The following is a 21752-nucleotide window of genomic DNA, read 5'->3' on the forward strand; positions in this document are numbered from 1 at the left end:
TATCAAAAGAAAGGACAGAACTCATAGGGACAAATTTTCTGAATACAATTCCAAACCCCTACAGTAAAAGTGGAACACTAGGCTTTAACAGACCTTGATATAGGGAGATGACCGTTGAGGCAAACAGGAAGTCCATTAATTCGATTCAGAGATATTCGCACTGTCCACTACTTATGATGTACTATCATTCCTAGAACACTGATGCCAAACTACTGATTAGTAAAGTCAGTCAGGTACTGAGTTGTAGATCTTTGTTTTATTCATGAGTCACAGTATTGTGGCAAGGATGCCCTTCTCGTACTCAGACAACAAGGTCACTCAGCTTAAAGCAAAGGTTCTGTAGAACGACCCAAGGTTTTGGTCGACTTATTTTTGGATTTGGCTTTGTATGCCGCCTCGTTTCACAGGTTATTACTGAGTTTATGCTTGTAGGTGGATGTGTAAGTCTGTCATTCAATTTTGAGAAGTGTGCATGCGACTGCGTGCCTGTGTGAGTGTAGAGCAGGTCCGAGTGTGTGTGCTTATGTGAGGGAGGCTAAAGAGTTAGGATGATTACTATAAACACATGATAAACCATTTATTTCATTTATTCAAATATCCGAGTCCTTGTGGGTTTTCCAGCCCCGGACACTTAGTGTCTTAGAGACATTGTGTATCAACAGCTTTCTACATGGGTAGACGAACTGAAGGTAAAGCATTGGATGATGATAATGAACTCTCCAAGGAGAATTGGACATGTAGATAGATCACATCTTGGGTGAATCTTCCTGCGGGATAGATGAAGTCCTCACTAGAAGGTGAGTATGTGGATAGATAATCGTCCTTTGGGTAAACGAGCCTTCCTTCGGGTTAGTTAGACCCTCACGGATAGGTGTGCCATCCTCACGCGAGTAGCTTAGTTCCTCAGTGCAGGATGGGTAGTGGAGTCCTCCAGATTCCTCACATAGATTAGTGATGCCATTGCTCTCGTTGGTGAGATGTCACATAGTTTGGCAGGACCTCACGTAAGGTAGGTGAGACTGACACTGGCAGACAGTTGGAGTCGTCTAGTTCGAAGAGCTTCACATGTAGATGAGTTATCAAGTAGGGAGAGAAGCTTCATGTGGGTAGACGTGCTGCTGACTAAGCAATGTGAACCCAACCATGGGTCAGTAGGCAGTCTCCCCCAACACTCGCTCTCTGGTACACGAACGCCAACATGGGTGTATGATCCCACTCACGGGCAAACAGACCTCAACTCGGGTACCTGAACCCTCAGCAGGGTACATAAATGATCCGCTATCACACGGGGACACAAGTCCTAACGCTGATGGGTTCAGCCTTTACGTAGGGAAATGTTTGGTGTCACTAGGTCTGGAGTTTCTAGTGCAGGCAGGAAGGTCTGAACAGATGTGGGCAGTAGAACTGAGAGGGGGGCTGGAGGACGTAGTCCCAGGGTCCAGGAGACTTGGGGGTGTATTCACAACATGAAGGGGACTTGGAGGCGTAGCACCAATGGATGAAGGGCTTGGAGGGGTGTCCCCACTAGAAAAGGAACTGGAAGACATAGCTTCACTGGGATGAGGACTGTTGTTGCTCACAGCTTCGAAGTAAGAGGGCGGGCTGGCCTCTGGGTTCATCATGATCCAGGTGTAACAGTGAAACACGCCCTTGTGTTGGTGACTGTGATCATGTGGGAGGTTGTGAACTGGCGCGACGTACCCTGCTGGTCCCGCTGCCGGTATGGGGCAGGACGTGACGTCACATGTGGGCGGAGCGTTGGCGAAGAGGAGTGAGTAGGGCGGAGGTTTAGACGTCACAACTTCGTAGGAAGGCGGGGAATCCTCCTCCTCAGCGTTCTGAGAATAGTAGAAACGTCAATGATAATGATTATAATGATGATGATGAGATAGTAATGATACATGAGCTAGAAAAAACAAATTTTGCACTGCTTAAGGCAGTGCCGTGCAGTCAACTTGTGATCCTTTCATCATAAGTCTTTAAAAACCTCTTCCAGATATCATAGAACTTACGAGGTTCAGTTCTTGGTTCTTCCAGAGTACTAGAAGTTAACATGCTTACAATCTACTACTCAAAAATGATGTTTATCAATAAGAAATATCTCAAGGTGATAAGGAAAAAGTAGTGAAACAACTTCATCAATAATGGTTTGAAAATATTCTATTTCAAAAGCCAGACACACTGTACGATCAGAAGTTTAGCCAGCAAATAACGCGACACAGATTCATAAAGATTCCTTAATATTCATCGACTTCTCACAGGAATGATCGGCCTTCCAAGTATTGGGGAAAAATCTCAACCAGTTTACACAACATTGTACACTCATAACCTTTACACAATTATTCTGAAAACGTGTTTATTTTCCCAGTGAGGTTACTCATAACAGGGCTTCACGGTGTGTAAGTGATTCACACAAGAATTGTTGTGAATATTAACCTTTCCTTATGTATTCTAAATAAATTCATATGAGCTCTCAAACCCCCGACAGATCAACTTGAAAATAAGAAAACTACGAAAATATTAGAGAAGGAAAACTTTGGACAATAAAAGAAAATTAAGTGTACTTTACTGCACTAAGTCAAGTGCGATGGACTGACTAAGTCTAGCGCGATAGACTTAAGTTGGCCTGCCGAGCCAGCAGACTTGAATATCATCAACCTTGGAAGACGTGGCTCACCTGAAGTTGCTCCTGGTCCGACTGGGAGTTGCGTTGCCTCAGGCAGCTGCGGAGGGTCAGCGCCAGGACCAGCACCAGCATGTAGATGCCCGAGAAAATGAGGGAGAAGGCGATCCCCAGGGGTCCGTAGTGCTGCATCATAGTCACGGCTATAATAGTAGGCCCCAGAGCCATCATGGCTGCCAAGAGAGTTTCCATCCACCTGTTCATCCTCATTTAGTCTCACGAGTCTTCAAAAATACAATCCAATTTCACTTGAGGGTTTACTGCTCTTTTTGTGTGCCGTCGATGACGTCTGTGGACGACGAAGACGTTATCACGGCTGCTGCGAGCGTGATACTGGCGGCCATTTATCCCGTCGGGTGGGTTTTGTTGCGGGGAAGCATGACGTCACCACCTCACTGGTATTGCCGCTCACCCGCTGCCTCGGTTATTTCTGGGAAACAGTGTATTGGGCCTGTACGTTTTGGGCGCCCCAGTATGAAAACCGCCAATCACAAAAGTATCTGCAGATGGATATGATGCGCCGGTGAGAAAGAGAACACATCAATATATATATATATATATATATATATATATATATATATATATATATATATATATATATATATATATATATGAGAGAGAGAGAGAGAGAGAGAGAGAGAGAGAGAGAGAGAGAGAGAGAGAGAGAGAGAGAGAGAGAGAGAGTTCATGTGTATATGAAGAGGTCACTTGAGCGTGAAGCGCAGGTTACCTCATTTCGAAGGTAGGTTGAGTTGCATCATGATGATGAGGAGTGACGACCAGGTCAGGTTGAGCACGTCCAGTGCATCAACAGGACTTCCCACGTCCAGTAAACATCCTGTGACGGGATTACCAACACCACAACCTCCGCTTTGACACCAAGAGCACCAGTAGTTTCCTTGAGGGGGATCTGATCGTGCGAGCGTCTTTAGATGGGTTCTTATAGGCTCCTTGATCTTGCCATATAAATGGGTTGCATCAACGGATGAACAACCTAATCGAATTCTTGCAAGATATGGTTTTCTCCAGACTGGGCAGCAAACTCGTCTTGAAGAAAAGAATAAAGAATCTGCTGGTGGGACAGATATCGAATCAAATCGTATGTTGCCACGAATATGTCTCTACTGAGCGAACGTTTCCAAGGCTAAACACAAAGACTGTCTCGCTGGTTAAGACGTGTTGGCGCCTGGCAGTTCTGGGAAATGTGCCGCCCACTCCGATCTCCTCCCGAACGTTTCTACCCAACAGTTGTCACAAAACATGACAGGAGGCTTGAGTGAGCTGGTTAGTTTTTTCTTGGTGGTCAAAGTGATGGATAGATGCCTATGCCTCTCTCTCTCTCTCTCTCTCTCTCTCTCTCTCTCTCTCTCTCTCTCTCTCTCTCTCTCTCTCTCTCTCTCTCTCTCTCTCTCTCTCTCTCTTCCTTGCCTAGCTAGTAGTAAGCATCCAAAAATCTTTGAGAGTTCTTGGTATATCACTGCCCCGGTCATGCAGTAGCTCTCGTTACGTATAGGTAGAAAGTTCAATTCTACATCAACCTTTTAATAACAAAGGATATATATATATATATATATATATATATATATATATATATATATATATATATACATATATATATATATATATATATATATACATATATATATATATATATATATATATATATATATATATATATATATATATATATATATATATATGTATATATATATATATATATATATATATATATATATATATATATATTTTTTTTTTTTTTTTTTTTTTGCTTTGTCGCTGTCTCCCGCGTTTGCGAGGTAGCGCAAGGAAACAGACGAAAGAAATGGCTCAACCCACCCCCATACACATGTATATACATACGTCCACACACGCAAATATACATACCTACACAGCTTTCCATGGTTTACCCCAGACGCTTCACCTGCCTTGATTCAATCCAATGACAGAACGTCAACCCCTGTATACCACATCGCTCCAATTCACTCTATTCCTTGCCCTCCTTTCACCCTCCTGCATGTTCAGGCCCCGATCACACAAAATCTTTTTCACTCCATCTTTCCACCTCCAATTTGGTCTCCCTCTTCTCCTCGTTCCCTCCACCTCCGACACATATATCCTCTTGGTCAATCTTTCCTCACTCATTCTCTCCATGTGACCAAACCATTTCAAAACACCCTCTTCTGCTCTCTCAACCACGCTCTTTTTATTTCCACACATCTCTCTTACCCTTACGTTACTTACTCGATCAAACCACCTCACACCACACATTGTCCTCAAACATCTCATTTCCACACATCCATCCTCCTGCGCACAACTCTATCCATAGTCCACGCCTCGCAACCATACAACATTGTTGGAACCACTATTCCTTCAAACATACCCATTTTTGCTTTCCGAGATAATGTTCTCGACTTCCACACATTCTTCAAGGCTCCCAGAATTTTCGCCCCCTCCCCCACCCTATGATCTACTTCCGCTTCCATGGTTCCATCCGCTGCCAGATCCACTCCCAGATATCTAAAACACTTCACTTCCTCCAGTTTTTCTCCATTCAAACTCACCTCCCAATTGACTTGACCCTCAACCCTACTGTACCTAATAACCTTGCTCTTATTCACATTTACTCTTAACTTTCTTCTTTCACACACTTTACCAAACTCAGTCACCAGCTTCTGTAGTTTCTCACATGAATCAGCCACCAGCGCTGTATCATCAGCGAACAACAACTGACTCACTTCCCAAGCTCTCTCATCCCCAACAGACTTCATACTTGCCCCTCTTTCCAAAACTCTTGCATTCACCTCCCTAACAACCCCATCCATAAACAAATTAAACAACCATGGAGACATCACACACCCCTGCCGCAAACCTACATTCACTGAGAACCAATCACTTTCCTCTCTTCCTACACGTACACATGCCTTACATCCTCGATAAAAACTTTTCACTGCTTCCAACAACTTTCCTCCCACACCATATATTCTTAATACCTTCCACAGAGCATCTCTATCAACTCTATCATATGCCTTCTCCAGATCCATAAATGCTACATACAAATCCATTTGCTTTTCTAAGTATTTCTCACATACATTCTTCAAAGCAAACACCTGATCCACACATCCTCTACCACTTGTGAAACCACACTGCTCTTCCCCAATCTGATATATTCCCACCCGTCCCGCTAAATATGATAAACAATATTTCTAAAGTTTCCCTCAGCTGGTTGTACGAGGAGTGTCAACGGGCTTTGTAAACTGGAGGGGAAGATGCGGGTGTTTGGCACCAGGCAGTCCATCATGTCCTCAAGCTGGTGTTGGGCCGAAGAGGAGGATGGAGAGGGGGTGGTGGGGGTGGGTGGGGAGAGGTGATAGATTTGAAGCAATGCGGGCGAAGTGAGGGTCTAGTGCCGTGTGCCAGTGCCAAACGTCCTCCGTTATCTCGTGTTTGTCACTGGCGAGCACGACGGTGAATGACACTCGACACATCAGGAACGATCGTGGCCTAGATTTCTGTCCTCTACTGGATGACCGACCTTACACCAAGCGCAGATTAGTAGACACGACGTTATGCGTAAATTTCTCGTCCAACTCTTGCGTCAAACCGGGTGGGGAAAAAATTACCCACGCACCGCCTGTTGCTGGGGCTGGCTGCGTGACCTTGGAGGAAGGAGCCCAGGTGACCCGGGTTAGGGTGTATCGTGACGTCCCTCTAGTGACGTAAACACAGGTGAGGGTGTGCCGTGACGTCCCTCTAGTGACGTAGACACGGGTGAGGGTGTGCCGTGACGTCCCTCTAGTGACGTAGACACGTGTGAGGGTGTGCCGTGACGTCCCTGTAGTGACGTAGACACGGGTGAGGGTGTGCCGTGACGTCCCTCTGGTGACGTAGACACGGGTGAGGGTGTGCCGTGACGTCCCTCTAGTGACGTAGACACAGGTGAGGGTATGCCGTGACGTCCCTCTGGTGACGTAGACACAGGTGAGGGTGTGCCGTGACGTCCCTCTAGTGACGTAGACTCGGCTCGCGTTGCCTGATCTCTAGAGGATTTTAAACCAGACGTCAGACTCCTGAGTGACATGAACTACACAAGCAAAAGATCATCACAAACCAGTCCCCAGAAAATGGGAGAGTACTCCACCCTGGAGCTCCGTGGTCCACCGGGTTCACTCATGGTAAGGGAGGCAGTAGCGAGGGAACGAGCCACTCCCTGAACGTCTACCTCTGCTCGCCCCGGGGAGAGACTAAACCATGCTTATGCTGTACTCTGAAACCTCCTGTGAATAGGATCTCAGCGCATGGGAATAGGATCTCAGCGCATGGATGTGAAGAGACCAGTAGCTCAGTGCTGAGTCTCACGGAAGGCAATAGCTGTACATTGCTGGCAGGTTCTTGAGGGAACAAATTATACACGACACATAGGAGCAAAGATATTGAGAAAGGAGAATCTTTTTTTTTTTTTTGCACCAGATGGCCTCAGAGATGGGAGACCCAAAATGCATGAGGCGATCAATAGGTGTTTTGACCACTACAGTATGCAGAGACACAGCCTTTGGTGCGAAAACGAGGATGGAGATTATAATTAGTTTGATGACGTTGAGAATAGGTTGAGGCAAGAAGATTAAGGGAAGAATTAGACAGACGATTTTCCAGAGAGGGAAGATTAGAGTTGACAACCATGAACGTTACAGATATGAATGAAGAAAATATAACAGCCAAGTCTAGGAGGAGTGTCAGACGAGAGGCAGCGCCTCCCTCTCCCATGATTCAAGTCTTCTTTCGAAGCATTTTTCGTGTGTAATCAGTAATGAACATGTGTATCTGTCAGATTTTCTTTCTTCTAGCTGCCAGATGTGAATTGAAAATGAACCATCTTCAAATACTTCAGTTGGTGTAATTTCCTCGTCAGATTACGACAAGTGACAGATCCTGTACGTCCTTAAGATTATGAAGATACGACTGATGTCGTTACCTGAACATTATGTAATGGCTAGTTGGTTGTTTGGTCTTCAGGCCTATCAACTGCTAGGGTCGTTAAGGTCATCAACGTAAGCTACAGCCACCAACAGAAACGTCTTTAACACCTTCTTCAGGTGTTAAAGATCAATCTAAGACCACATACACTCTCACCTGTGTATGTGGGCCCATGACGTACATAATGAAATGACAAATACTAAATGTATAAGTTGGAATTACAATTTCTATGTTAGCTGAGACGTTTCATGTGATCCAGTTAGTATATTTCTGAGGAAATATTCAATGAATATCTCCAAGGTACAGATGATTCTAGATCGTCATTTTCCCTGTGACATCTAGCAAAGAAAACGAGGAATTCCATTATCATTATGCCACTCAAGCTAAATTCTGATAGAGTGATGCAGGTTGCTAGTATTATGAGAAGAATCCTTCAACATTTCTTTCTCTCTGTGGGCGAAACAAAAACTATATCATATACACATCTGACCCAATATTTGGTTCAGAAAAAAAGACATTTTGGGCAATAATGTGGCGTTGAAATAGTCCACAAATTGAGTAGACCGAGTGAAGCAGGAAAAGATTTCTACTAGAGGTTCTTGAGCATCAGTCGAGGCGTCAGAGTTGGAGACCAGAACAATCATTGTTTTCTGTCATGTGGGTGACCTTCATCACCACCACCTGACTGACTGAGATCATCGTCATCTTGTGTTCAGAGGTAATGATTATGTTACGAGTAGAGCTGCTGAACCTCCATATAGGATGTGATTCATAGGATAGACTGTTTACCTTCAACAGATCAATCTATGAGGAAAAACAACACTTGGTTAAGGTTGGTATGAGGGAGGATCCCACCGTGCCATCTGGTCAAGGCCTTAACCTTTCAAGTCACAGTTTGTGGCGTGATGCAGCGTCCCAAGGACATATGCTACCCAGATGCAGGGGTTACCTTAGCATATATATATATATATATATATATATATATATATATATATATATATATATATATATATATATATATATATATATATGAGAATCAAGCCGCAAAGTTGTTATCCCCTCCCCGCATCCCCCAGACCACCAGCAGTAAACATGCCCAGAGAGCGAAGCGTCTTTTTTTATGAGGAATAACGAACTCCGTCAGGTGTAGAAGTTGTCGTCAGGGGTTCCACCTCCGCTGCACATCCCACCGTTCCATAAAGGACAATTCAGAGCTCTGGATATTCTGAGAAGCCACTTGGACACATCACCCAGATGTCCCTGGACCCTACACGCTCCCAGCATAAACTCCCCTGCATAAAAAAAACAAAAAAAAAACAACAACAACACAAGACACACAACCACACCCTCCTCCTCAAACTGATGCCACCAGTCCACAGAATTCGTAAACGTATTACAGATGAACACTAATGGCATCAGTGATTGCGCCTCCTTTGTCATGTGAGGAGCTTACCAATACATGTACATACAAACACGACTGGAGTGACCAGGGAGATGTTCTGATATCAGTTACTTTGGAGGAAAATCTAAAGGTGTCGATTATCTTAAGGACTCGGGAGTTACCAGCAAAAGACAAGCAATGGAAAATAACGATGCTGGACAGAGAGCCACGGGAAGGAAAAGAGTTCGAAGTGCAATGAAAGGCTTTGATAAACTCGTGCAGTTTCAACGAAGAGTGAGAAAGAAGCTTGCATGATTGTAGCACGTCTCAGTGTTCTTTCGTGGATGTGAGAACGCAGTGTGGCTTGGCTCAGATAAACGCAAAGATAAGAGGAGCAGAGATTGATAACGGGCACTGAACCTAGACCGAGACTGGACTGATTAAGGCGTGAGAGTGTGAGGATGGTATGTGGTGTAAAGAGATGGTGGTGATGAGACGCCCACCAGGCAGATGAACGGTTATGTTGATGCAGGTGTGGCGGGGCGGGGGACAGCACCGGTCAGGTCACTGGTGAGGACAGTCATCAGTACATCTACTCAAGTCGCAAGTTGGTCCTCACAGGTCACCAGCAGAGGCTTGCAAGTCGCCAGCAGGTCTCCGCATGTCACCAGCAGAGGCGTGCAGGCCACTAGCAAAGGCTTACAGGTCACCAGCAGGTCCCCATTGGCCGCCAGCAGAGACTTACAGGGCACCAGCAGGTCCCACAGGTCGCCAGCAGAGGTTTACAGATCACTAGCAGGTCCTCACAGGTCACCACTAACACTCTCCATCTGCAAGTGACTCACCATCACGGCCTCGCTGCTGCTGTCTCTGTGAACCGACCAGTCTGACTCATTCAGCCAGACCACACCACCGCCTCCAGGTGTTCCCCCACCCTCCTCAGCCTCCCGGTATGCGGTGCTGGGCGTAGTCAGGACCGCACCCGAGCACTCAAAGCGAGGTAGCAACCGAGCGGCTGGTCATGAGAGCGGGTTTAGCAGAAGTCGATTCGGTTTAGTCTTGGAGATTGTTTACCATAGCCGTCGAAATACAAGGGATTAACTAACTGTCCTTCTTGTGCGTCGAAGGGTTTCAGTCGAGGGTGAAAGTCACCATCGAAGCCAGGGCCTTAAAGCTAGATATCAAAAGGGTTATGGAAATGGGAAAGCGAGGCGAGACGAGGAACAAATAATCCATCAGCTTTGGAGGAAGTGGAAAGCCTTTCTAATTTCAAGTAGAGGCAGGTCATGGCTCCTACGAAAGACATGAGAAAACAAAAAACTCCGAAAGTTTATGGTCCGGGGAGAGAATAGACATTACAGTGACTCACCCTTGTGTTGACAAGGGCCACAGAGTAATCATATGACGCATTGGGGTTGTTGAATATCACGTGGTCTACCTAATGGCAGGGGCTCACAGGTAGCCAGTTGACGACAGCAACCGCAACTGCAGCGCAGAACGCGTGGATCGAGTTTTGAGGGTCAGACTGGAAGATGATAAGTTGGACCGAGAAGTAAGCATGGAGAGATAAAACCTCTCAATACGACATGTGAGAGCAGCAGAACCTGCGAGGGTGAGTCAGTCCTTTGTGTTGACGGATCAACTGTTCAAAGGAGAAGAAATTACAACGGCTGAATAAGACTCCCAGTTTCCTAACGGTAGATTTAGCTGTTTCTGTGACGCAGTGTTTTTGAGGTACATTAGATATCACTGTAATACTAAGTATGTGTATTGTGCTGAGGTCTTTAGAGAGAGGTTGTGTTTTAGATGCATTAAATGTAAAGTATATAGATAACTGTTGTGAGGAGACGAAACATATCGAACAACAAAGGTTCGAGCAGATTTGACAGAAGGGAAGGGATATAGTGTTTATGGTCAGTGTATGACGACATTTGGTTATCAATAAAGAAAGTGAATGCTAATAAAAAGTAGGAAGAACGTACGAGAGAGGATAGAGCCCTGAACCACACTTGGGCTTCGAAGCTTCGACCACTTCCTGCTTCATAGCTTCGATCATTTCAGGCTTCGAAGCCTCGAACATTTTGGGCGCTTAAGTCTACACACTCTGTATCTCTGCACAGTCCTCCCCTCCCCCGACTTCCACTCCCTGCCTGGCTCTCCCCTCCACCAATCCCAACAACCGTAATGACCTCCCGTCCCCGACCCCCATCACCTGAACCGCCCTCCCTGCACAGCCCTCCCCTCCCCAGACCCCAACCCTTAGCATTGCCCTCCTCTCCCCTCCCCTGAAAGGCCCTCACATCCCAAGACCCCGCACCCCCGTGCATGGCCCTCTTTTCCTAAGACCCCTAACCCATCCCATCCACTATTGGAGCCCTTTTTCTTAAACCCCGTCCTAGCAATGCCCTCCCCATCTCCCGTGCCCCCACCCTCAGCGTGGCCCTTGCCCTCCCCACATTCCTACTTAGTGATGGCCGAAGTCAGTCCATTACACAGAGACCAATAAAGTATCATTCCATGAGACGTACTGCACTTGAAATGTGGTTGGACTCTGCTCTTTCGTCACACAAACAACATTACTACCAAGTTTAAAGATAATGCGTTATGTCGATTCGATGTTATCGATTTCGGTCATATATATGTGTGTGTGTGTGTGTGTCTGTGTTTGTGTGTGTGTGTGTGTGTGTGTGTGTGTGTGGGTATGCCGTTGTACCATCACAGTAAGATATGGAAGGGTATCACCGGTGGACCTCGGTAATCAGATAGTTGAGACCCCAAGATACCAAAGGAAATGGGCTCAGTTGAGGAGAGATATTGCAAGACTTTAGAAACAAAGTCAGAACAACAGGACGACAGTTGGAAGGTTGTAGATTGGTCACCATTCTCGAGGTACTTTGCACCGAGTACTTGGTTCCACAGTATGTAAGGGAAAAGGTTTACAAGCAGACACGAAGCACAGGAGCAAGCACAGGCGCAACCCCCAAAAGTACGCTCCTACAAAACACATTGAGGGATATTGTGTACTTCACACGCCCTTGCTTGTGTTCATAAAGGGGACGTGCCTTTTGGTATGTACGAAAAGAGATTGTAACGAGGCGCATAGCACAAGGGTGCGTTAGTGGCAGTTAAGGAATGATAGAGTCATCCATGGATGACTTTAGAGAGAAAAGAAAACTAAAATGGAATTAGTTTGTCGGTAAGAGAGAACGGAAAAGCGTAGGGAAGATAACAACACAGGAAATGCTGGAGTTGCCCCTTAGCCAAATGCTAGAAAGACTTATCGGTAGATGTGCACTTGGTTCAGGAAATGCTTTGTCTCAAATAATATATTTACAATGATTTGCTTGCCTTAAAAAAAAAAAAAGATAAAATAAACTTTCAAAGTGTAATCAAAGAAGAATTTTAGGCCAATCATCGCTATTAGAAAGTGTTAACACGAGTATCGAGACGGGCAGCCGAGCGGTGTTGAGGTACAATGAGTAAAGACATGTTTACAAAACCGTGGACAGATAAACATACCGAAGGTGAGGTGGTGTAACTACGATGCTCAGGGAGGGCGGTCATACGATGCTCAGGGAGGGCGGTCATAAGAGTCTGGAATGTAGGAAGCTTTGGTGATGATTGTTGCCCCTCCATCATTAAAGATGGAAAACGTTAGTTTGTCAAACCCCACCAGTATCTGTGGTAGGGGATCTCAAAAAACCACTCCTTACTGTATACGTTAACGTCTTCAAAAGCAGTGCACACCTCAGCTTCAGGGTAAGATTCCATAAACCCCAAGAAATTCATATACTCGGTGAAGGTTGGTAAGCCTGCAGAGTGAGAGTGGTCGGAGGTAAAGCATAAGATGTATTATGGTTGCTGGGAGACAATCGCTAGCCTTATGACGTCATGTTCTGGAGATTCAAAGTGTACACGAGTGTGCAGCGGGTGAGCTGGTGTTTACCTATACTGATACAAGACTGAAGTTCTTTCATTTTCTTTTGTTTTGTTTAAACATCCTCGGGTATTTTCATATATTATCTTTCTCTTTATTTAAATGTCACCTTAAACGTTTATCTTGGATTTACTTTCGTTTGAATTTACGTGTCACCTTCAAGACTTTCCTTTGATTTCGTTTTGTTTTATTCAAGCGTCGCCTTCAGAATAATTTGATCATATGAAAGCAAACACCCCTAGATTATTGACATGTTTTGTCTGCCACACTTCACTTTTCTCAGTAGTCGACTGCTAGCCCCGTGCCACGAGCCCACTAGCATCAGAACGTCGAAGGGAGAAAATCCCACAATTCGATTAGACTGGAAGTAGTGCAGCGAAGGGCAACTAGACTGATTCCCTCATTGTGTAACAAACCATATGAGGAGAGACTGCGAGAATTACACTTGTTTTCACTAAGCACGAGGCGCCTCCGGGGAAAATTAATAGAATGTTTCAAAATACGTAAAGGATTCAATAACGTCGATATTGAAAATTATTTTACAGTAGCACCAACACTACCGACGAGAGAAATGGATCAAAAAACTAGAGGTCTCCGAGTTAATCTGGACTGTCCGAAATATTCTTTTACCAATGACATCACTGATACATGGAATAAGCTCCCAGAAAATGTTGTTCAGAGCAACACCCTTAATATCTTCAAAATTAAGCTTGATCATCACTTGTCACTCAACGGTACTGAGTGATTCATTCGCATCAGTCATCATTACGCAATGGTAAACATACTACCTTCTCAATTTATTGATCTCTCCCTGGCCATGTTGCGGTAACATACCAACATTGATTAACCCATATCACCTGCTTTGAGAGGGTAAGTAAGAATTATTGTATCATTCTTCAACATCAGGAATAATATAGGCATGTTATAATGGAGAGTCTGGAGCTCAAGTCTATCCTTAGTATTGTGTTTATAACAAAACGTGAAGGGATGCACGGCGTCGCTGGTGATGGGATGCATGACATATTCATGTTCATTCTACCTTATGACCTTCCTGTAAAAATTTTCTTCAAGCTTATTAATCCTGCAAGGTATTTCTTCTAACTTTTCCTGCCAGCGTGTGCCGGAGGGAGTGGAGGGTGGGGAGAGAGCCTTTGCTGTGCTATCATTTTCTGCTACTGATTTCAAAGGGGCTGCTCTCTCTCTCTCTCTCTCTCTCTCTCTCTCTCTCTCTCTCTCTCTCTCTCTCTCTCTCTCTCTCTCTCTCTCTCTCTCTCTCTCTCTCTCTCTCTCTCTCTCTCTCTCTCTCTCTCTCTCTCTCTCTCTATCTATCTATCCATCTAGCTAGCTAGCTATCTGTCTGTCTATCATGTCGTTTAGATCAGACCATCTCGCCTGACCTTGTGGTCTGTGTCTGTGTAAATGTTACATACACCTGTTGCAATTGTTTTCGTCAGTCTTCCAAGTAATGAACTCACCATCAGTTGTTCACATGTTGCACAATCCCTGCATGGTTGAGTTACGTGGAGCAATCTTAACCTCTGCCGGAGTGGGAAACATTTGGTAGAGTTCACGACAGAACAAACAAAAAAATAATGATAGACTGAACACCTGCATTTGTCTCCTCGTGATTTCTGGTTACCAATTTAGTGAGTCAGGAGAATTTCTTTCTTGCGCTTTTCATTTGCCAGGTACTCGATCACAGAAGAAACACCAAGGATGTTTCTTCTGTCTCGCGCCCGCGAGAGAGAGAGAGAGAGAGAGAGAGAGAGAGAGAGAGAGAGAGAGAGAGAGAGAGAGAGAGAGAGAGAGAGAGAGAGAGAGAGAGAAATAAGTCCATTATACTAATATAAATATCAATTTAGTCACTTGGATAATGTCTTTTCTCCGACTTAAACTGTAGTTTAGATGACTAGATTTAGACTTTTTAAATCCCCATCCTTTCTTAGATTTATATAACTTTTTTCCTCATTACGAAGGTATATGAGCAGAGGTCCAACTTTCGTCCTTGACGATTAGTATTTTTCAGGATTCCTCCCAATACACAGATGATAAGATTGAAACTGAGTCATCATCTGTTATCTTGAGAGAGAGAGAGAGCTGGTGGCTGCTTCTGCGCCTTCATGCATAACTCTACAAGTTCCGCTCACCTGGGAAACCAGGATCGAAACCTAGAGAGAGGCCAGCAGGCGATTCGAACTCCACGGTCGACACAATTCAGGACCACCTACGTAAATGGTCGAGTTAGGTCAGCAACACCGCGGGGTACCAGTTAGCGATGCTGACCATAACGCATTCACGAACCACCCGGGGTTGAACCCTCATAGGTTCGAATCCTGATCGTGGCATTCGGCCCATAACCAAGCCAGCTGCTCATTACGGTGTGTAATATATATAAATCACCGATGAGGTTGACGTATCTGTTATCAAAAGATAGTGACCCCTTATGCCACAGAAGAGTCGATTCGCCAAGCGAAGCTATCCCCTCCACTCCACTAAATTTAACAGACAACCCCACAGTGCTGAGGACAAATCAAATCAACTGTCGACCTCTTCCATCAAGTAGGTAGCGGAAGTCTAGGCTGCATCTGGGTCAAGCAGGTGAGTCTGATCTCTCACACGAACACCATCTGTAGAGGGTCTGTGTACAACGCATGGCACACAAAACTCTAACTATACTTGAAAATTAGCTATGGGCGTCTGGCACCACGTATGACGCCGCCCCGTGTTGCATACGACTGTATTATCCCCAGCGTTGGTCCAAATCATTGGCGGAAAGACTCTAGAGTTTCGTAGCGCTTTCCTCTCACACAGAATGGTCACTTTTATTCCCAGCTTACGGAAGGAATCAAGGCAGAGAAAAGGTTGAAAATTATTACATTCATAAAACCTATAAGAATGAAGAGAAATAGAGAAAGGAATTCTTAATATCATTTACTGCTCTTCCCTCTACAGTTCTTGGAGCGGATGAGAACCTGAAAGTAGCGCAAGGTGAACGAAAGAAAAGGAGGAATTTCTAGCACGTCTTCCCTGACAACGGATAATCTCTCGCGAGATGTGACGCAATACCAATACCCAACCGGGTTGTACTGCCCACCTGACAAACGTCACAGTCTCCCCTTAAGTCGAGCACCAACAACAGCGCTTTAGTTAAGTCCCTGCCACTCTCACACGGTGACAGCGTACAACTGTTGATATCAGTAACAGCAGTGACACAGCACAGTATAGTGAACGCTTACATCGAGCACAGAGAACGTAGAAAATATCCTAGTGTTTGAAAACGAAGTGTGAGACGTCAGGTCGGACATGTGCAAAAACACCACCACAACTTTGTTTATAGTGTTTGGGATGGCGATGACGGCGCTGGCGGTGTTGTCCATACACTACGAAGGAATGGTCGGCGTCGCCTGCGTCGGGAGCTTCCTCTCGATCGGTATCATAATAGCATACATGAGTCGATCCTTCACGTGTCGACGTTCGTCCTCATCAGATGCAGAGCGGCAGCAGGTGAGGATATATGTTTGCCACTGGAAATATCTGACAGAGATCCACAAAAGGTGGTTCATATCAGTTGTAAGTGTTTACTATCGTTTTGAGTCATACCTCCAGAGACCGGCCTGGTTCGTGCCGCTACTCATGTTCATTATGAAAGAAAATGCCCTCAAACATTGTATTAGTTAAATGCTTAGATATGTGCGCCGTGGCAAGGGGTCCCCATCCAGTCGTGAAAACTGATGCTTTTGTATGGGTAGTTCGTATCGAGCATCACAAAGACTCTTCCTGGGGGGAGAGAGAGTTTGTTCTTTAACGGAGCCGTAAATTTACGTAATACCAAAGGTCATAGAGTTAAGTCATATTGAATGGGCTATGATTCTAAAAGATTGTGATGTTTCTTGACTCGGTCTACAGGTCTAGGAAAGATAAACATGTAAGGAAACGTGATGAAAAGGAATTGCATATATATATATATATATATATATATATATATATATATATATATATATATATATATATATATATATATATATATATATATATATATATATATATTTATATATATATATATATATATATATATATATATATATATATATATATATATATATATATATATATATATATATATATATATATATATGTATATATATATATATATATATATATATATATATATATATATATATATATATTAATGCGTTATACCTGGGGATAGGGGAGAGAGAATACTTCCCACGTATTCCCTGCGTGCCGTAAAAGGCGACTGAAAGAGGAGAGAGCCGGGGGCTGGAAATCCTCCCCTCCCTTTCTTTTTTTTTTTTTTTTTCTTTTTTCCAAAAGAAGGAACAGAGAAGAGGACCAAGTGAGGATATTCCCTATAAGGCTCACTCCTCTGTTCCTAACGTTACCTCGCTAACGCGGGAAATGGCGAGTGTGTATGGGTATTCGAGTACATAGTATTCGAATAGTTATTTCCTATTAGCCAGGCCCATAGCCTAGCGGTAGCACTCCCGCCTGTGGCACAGGGGTCCCGGGTTCGATCCTGGCTGTTGGAGGTTTGTACATATATATATATATATATATATATATATATATATATATATATATATATATAACTAGAAATACGAGTTACTCAGAAATTCAGTGCGGTGAACATTCAGTTTACCAATCTTAATCCTAGTGAAGATTTTCTGTGCTGAACCCAGTGAAGAATTTACCTATCACGACACTAGAGTAAAGATCTATGTCTCATGTAATTTGAAGAAGAGAATGTCAACAGTCATAGTTTTCTGGGTAGCCTCTTTGTATGCTTTATGTAGTCTACGCACAGACCTGCTCACTGGTTCCTAAGTCTCTACTTCCAGGTAATCTGATGATTATGATCATGTTATTTGCTGACAATGTTCCTCCTTATGGAAAGTCATGTTTCGCTACTATTTCCCCAGGCCTCTGAGGATGAGGAGGATCAGGATTCCCCTCCGTCGTACGACGTAGTGACAGCCAAGCCTCCGCCCTACTACCTCCTCTACGACACCAACTCCCCCTCTACCGACGGCGTCACAGCAGATGGCATTCCCGACGCTGTCATCTACCACACACCCATCGGCCTGGGGCCACTGGACCAAGACCACAAGAAGAATGTGTGGCAGAGGAACACCTGGTCGCTGCTGGCGCAACCAGAGACCAGCCCTCCCTCCTTCTCCCAAGCTATAAGATCTAGTCTTGGTTGGACGACGCCTGAAACCAGGGCTACAGCCCCCTGCTCCTCCCCACAGTGGGAGCACACCTTCTCCTCCATCCCACAGTAGCAGCGCACCCCCTGCTCCACCGCACTGTGGAAGTGCACCGATTAATTCACCCGACAGTGGGAGTTCACCCATTAGTCCACTCGATAGTGGAAGTGCACCCATCACGCCACTTGACAATGGGGATACATGCAATAGTCCACTCGACAGTGGGAGTTCACCCATTAGTCCACTCGATAGTGGAAGTGCACCCATGAGTCCACTTGACAGTGGGAGTACACCCATTAGTGCACTCGACAGTGAGGATACACCCATTAGTGCACTCAACAGTGAGGATACATGCATTAGTCCACTCGACAGTGGGAGTACACCCATCAGTCCACTCGACAGCGGGAGTACACCCATCAGTCCACTCGACAGTGGAAGTACACCCATTAGTGTACTCGACAGTGGGAGTACACACTCAGTCTCCAATTGTTTTGATGCCATATCTCCCGTCTCCCTCCCTCCACACTCCTAGCCGATGTGACCACACGTGAGCCCTAATGGAGAGAACACCGAATCGAGAGTTAATGTATTTCTAGTCACACGTTGGTTGTGGCCCCCTCCAGGAGCAGGACCAACTGCGACCATCCGGGGTGAGGTGGGGAGGGTGTCGTAGTTGGTGTGGTATGACAACCCTGAAGGGAACTGCAACACGTTGCCATTCTAATATGTCTCGAGTTGCATTTATCAGTCAGTGAGTCAGGTGTCTTTAGCATCCGGTGACTCCCTGTAGCTTCTGCACGGGTGAGAGAGAGAGAGAGAGAGAGAGAGAGAGAGAGAGAGAGAGAGAGAGAGAGAGAGAGAGAGAGAGAGAGAGAGAGAGAGAGAGAGAGATCCACAGTATGCTAAGGCCATTTACTAATGTTAGTGGTGTTGCAGCAGTGCTTCTGCAGGACACGTTGGTAACAGGTGATTTGATCCCAATCCAATGCACTTCGACCAGTACCGAAATCCTATGGCCTCCTCTTCCACGGGGCTGGTGCTGTAATCATGTAACTGTCTGGGTAACGCAGACATAATAATCTGCATCTTAACTAGGGGGAGAAATTACTTACTGAAAAATTACTACACTTAACGTGTAGTTTATGTAAAAGCGTTTAGCTTATAAAGCACTACCTTTTTATATCGATATCTTTTATATGCATATGTATATATATATATATATATATATATATATATATATATATATATATATATATATATATATATATATATATATATATATCACCAATAAAGTTATCTATGAACACTGTTTTTCTACAAAATTCCTAGATTCTCACAAGTGTAGTTTTATATTCATCTTTCATATTCCTTTCAGTACAGCTTTACACATGGATATCACCACCTAGTTTGGTAGGTGATAATTATCGTATCCTTGAAAAACTGACTCGAACTTGGCTGTCCTACACATGCTAGGATTATTAATGCACATAAGCAACAGTGTCGGAGGAGAAGCAGTAGGGTCACATTCATAATGAGAACGTACATGGTCATAGAATCATCTTCAGCATCTGCAAGTGTAACACAGATCTTTTTGGTTGGTTGATGTAGCCTGACATTGACGGCCTTAATGACCCTGGCAGTTGATAACTCTAACGACCAATCAACCAACCAACTAGAAAAAAGAATTGAGTATTGCTTATGTCTTTGTCTAATGTTACGGATTCTGGCTCAGTGAAAAGAAAAAACACAAAGATTGAGTATTGCTTATGTCTTTGCCATATGAAGCGGATTAAAGTTCACTGCACTTACATCTCTGCCGAAAACATTATATCCATACATTATCCTCGCCACCAACCTCAACCAAACAAATGCAACAGCGTTATCGAGGTTTTCCAAATACCAAAGGCCTTCAGACAAGAATAAAAAGGTCTTCATTTTCTTTGACAGCCAAACGCAGAACCCAACAAAAAGAGCGCATGCGTCATAGCTTGGTATCCGCCAGCGGTCACAGGTGTTGGCCGTCACATCTGAGGTTCGACACGTTCTTCCTTCGAACTTGAGGTCGGGTGAGTGAGGGAAGGGTAGGGAGGAATTACAACAGTAACGGGATACACTGGCCACCCGTGAGGAGGCCACATACTTGGAGACCATGGTCGTGATCGAAGCCTCGTCTGCACTGCAGCCAAAGATTTCTTACTTTTTTCATCAAGAGGGACACAGGATTCTACACAGCTGGTCTTTCTACATCTCGATACTATTATTCTTAGCTTCCGTAGTATTAGACAAGGTCAGCGTCTGTCGGATGCAATATATTCCTGTCTTGATCTACGTGCGTAAGCGGAGCTTTATCATCACTAGAAGCCTAAATTACTAGAAGTTGAAGTTTAAATTTTGCACTAAAAACGTTTCTTGATAGCAGCGCACATAACTTCTAAATGTTGAGCTGTGGCTCCGACATTTGAAATTCTTTAAATCTTATGCCAATATATATATATATATATATATATATATATATATATATATATATATATATATATATATATATATATATATATATATATATATATATATATATATATATATATATATATATATATATATATATATATATATATATATATTGAGGTTATTAGGTACAGTAGGGTTGAGGTTCAAGTCAATTGGGAGGTGAGTTTGAATGGAGAAAAACTGGAGGAAGTGAAGTGTTTTAGATATCTGGGAGTGGATCTGGCAGCGGATGGAACCATGGAAGCGGAAGTGGATCATAGGGTGGGGGAGGGGGCGAAAATTCTGGGGGCCTTGAAGAATGTGTGGAAGTCGAGAACATTATCTCGGAAAGCAAAAATGGGTATGTTTGAAGGAATAGTGGTTCCAACAATGTTGTATGGTTGCGAGGCGTGGGCTATGGATAGAGTTGTGCGCAGGAGGATGGATGTGCTGGAAATGAGATGTTTGAGGACAATGTGTGGTGTGAGGTGGTTTGATCGAGTGAGTAACGTAAGGGTAAGAGAGATGTGTGGAAATAAAAAGAGCGTGGTTGAGAGAGCAGAAGAGGGTGTTTTGAAGTGGTTTGGGCACATGGAGAGAATGAGTGAGGAAAGATTGACCAAGAGGATATATGTGTCGGAGGTGGAGGGAACGAGGAAAAGAGGGAGACCAAATTGGAGGTGGAAAGATGGAGTGAAAAAGATTTTGTGTGATCGGGGCCTGAACATGCAGGAGGGTGAAAGGAGGGCAAGGAATAGAGTGAATTGGAGCGATGTGGTATACAGGGGTTGACGTGCTGTCAGTGGATTGAATCAAGGCATGTGAAGCGTCTGGGGTAAACCATGGAAAGCTGTGTAGGTATGTATATTTGCGTGTGTGGACGTATGTATATACATGTGTATGGGGGGGGGTTGGGCCATTTCTTTCGTCTGTTTCCTTGCGCTACCTCGCAAACGCGGGAGACAGCGACAAAGTATAAAAAAAAAAAAAAAAATATATATATATATATATATATATATATATATATATATATATATATATATATATATATATATATATATATAT

At 44.1% G+C, this 21752-nt stretch overlaps 2 protein-coding genes across 3 annotated transcripts; one reads left to right on the forward strand and one right to left on the reverse strand.

The window, feature by feature from the left end:
- Positions 1-571: 571 nt before the first annotated feature.
- Positions 572-3183, reverse strand: LOC139755430 (uncharacterized). Its single transcript, XM_071673731.1, has 2 exons — positions 2678-3183; positions 572-1838 (listed from the first exon to the last, which is right to left on the reverse strand). The coding sequence occupies exons 1-2, from the start codon at positions 2891-2893 to the stop codon at positions 1323-1325; spliced, it is 732 nt and encodes a 243-aa protein (XP_071529832.1). The 5' UTR covers positions 2894-3183; the 3' UTR covers positions 572-1322.
- A 6981-nt stretch (positions 3184-10164) lies between these two features.
- On the forward strand, positions 10165-19075 carry LOC139755429 (uncharacterized). Of its 2 annotated transcripts, XM_071673730.1 has the most exons (3): positions 10165-10647; positions 15925-16476; positions 17913-19075. In XM_071673730.1, exons 2-3 carry the CDS (start codon positions 16276-16278, stop codon positions 18273-18275), a joined length of 564 nt encoding a protein of 187 aa, XP_071529831.1. In that variant the 5' UTR covers positions 10165-10647; positions 15925-16275; the 3' UTR covers positions 18276-19075. The 2 variants fall into 2 exon arrangements, with proteins under 2 accessions (XP_071529831.1, XP_071529829.1); XM_071673728.1 differs by lacking the exon at positions 10165-10647 and having other exon boundaries at positions 15039-16476.
- Positions 19076-21752: the final 2677 nt, after the last annotated feature.

This window comes from Panulirus ornatus, chromosome 19, assembly GCF_036320965.1.
Source record: "Panulirus ornatus isolate Po-2019 chromosome 19, ASM3632096v1, whole genome shotgun sequence".
NCBI lineage: Eukaryota > Metazoa > Arthropoda > Malacostraca > Decapoda > Palinuridae > Panulirus > Panulirus ornatus.

Coding starts and splice junctions, on each gene's coding strand:
- LOC139755430 (XM_071673731.1), bottom strand. CDS start 2,893: ATGAGGATGAACAGGTGGATGGAAACTCTCTTGGCAGCCATGATGGCT. Junction 1,839..2,677: donor CGGACCAGGAGCAACTTCAG/GTGAGCCACGTC, acceptor TACTATTCTCAG/AACGCTGAGGAGGAGGATTC.
- LOC139755429 (XM_071673730.1), top strand. CDS start 16,276: ATGTGCAAAAACACCACCACAACTTTGTTTATAGTGTTTGGGATGGCG. Junction 16,477..17,912: donor CAGATGCAGAGCGGCAGCAG/GTGAGGATATAT, acceptor CTATTTCCCCAG/GCCTCTGAGGATGAGGAGGA.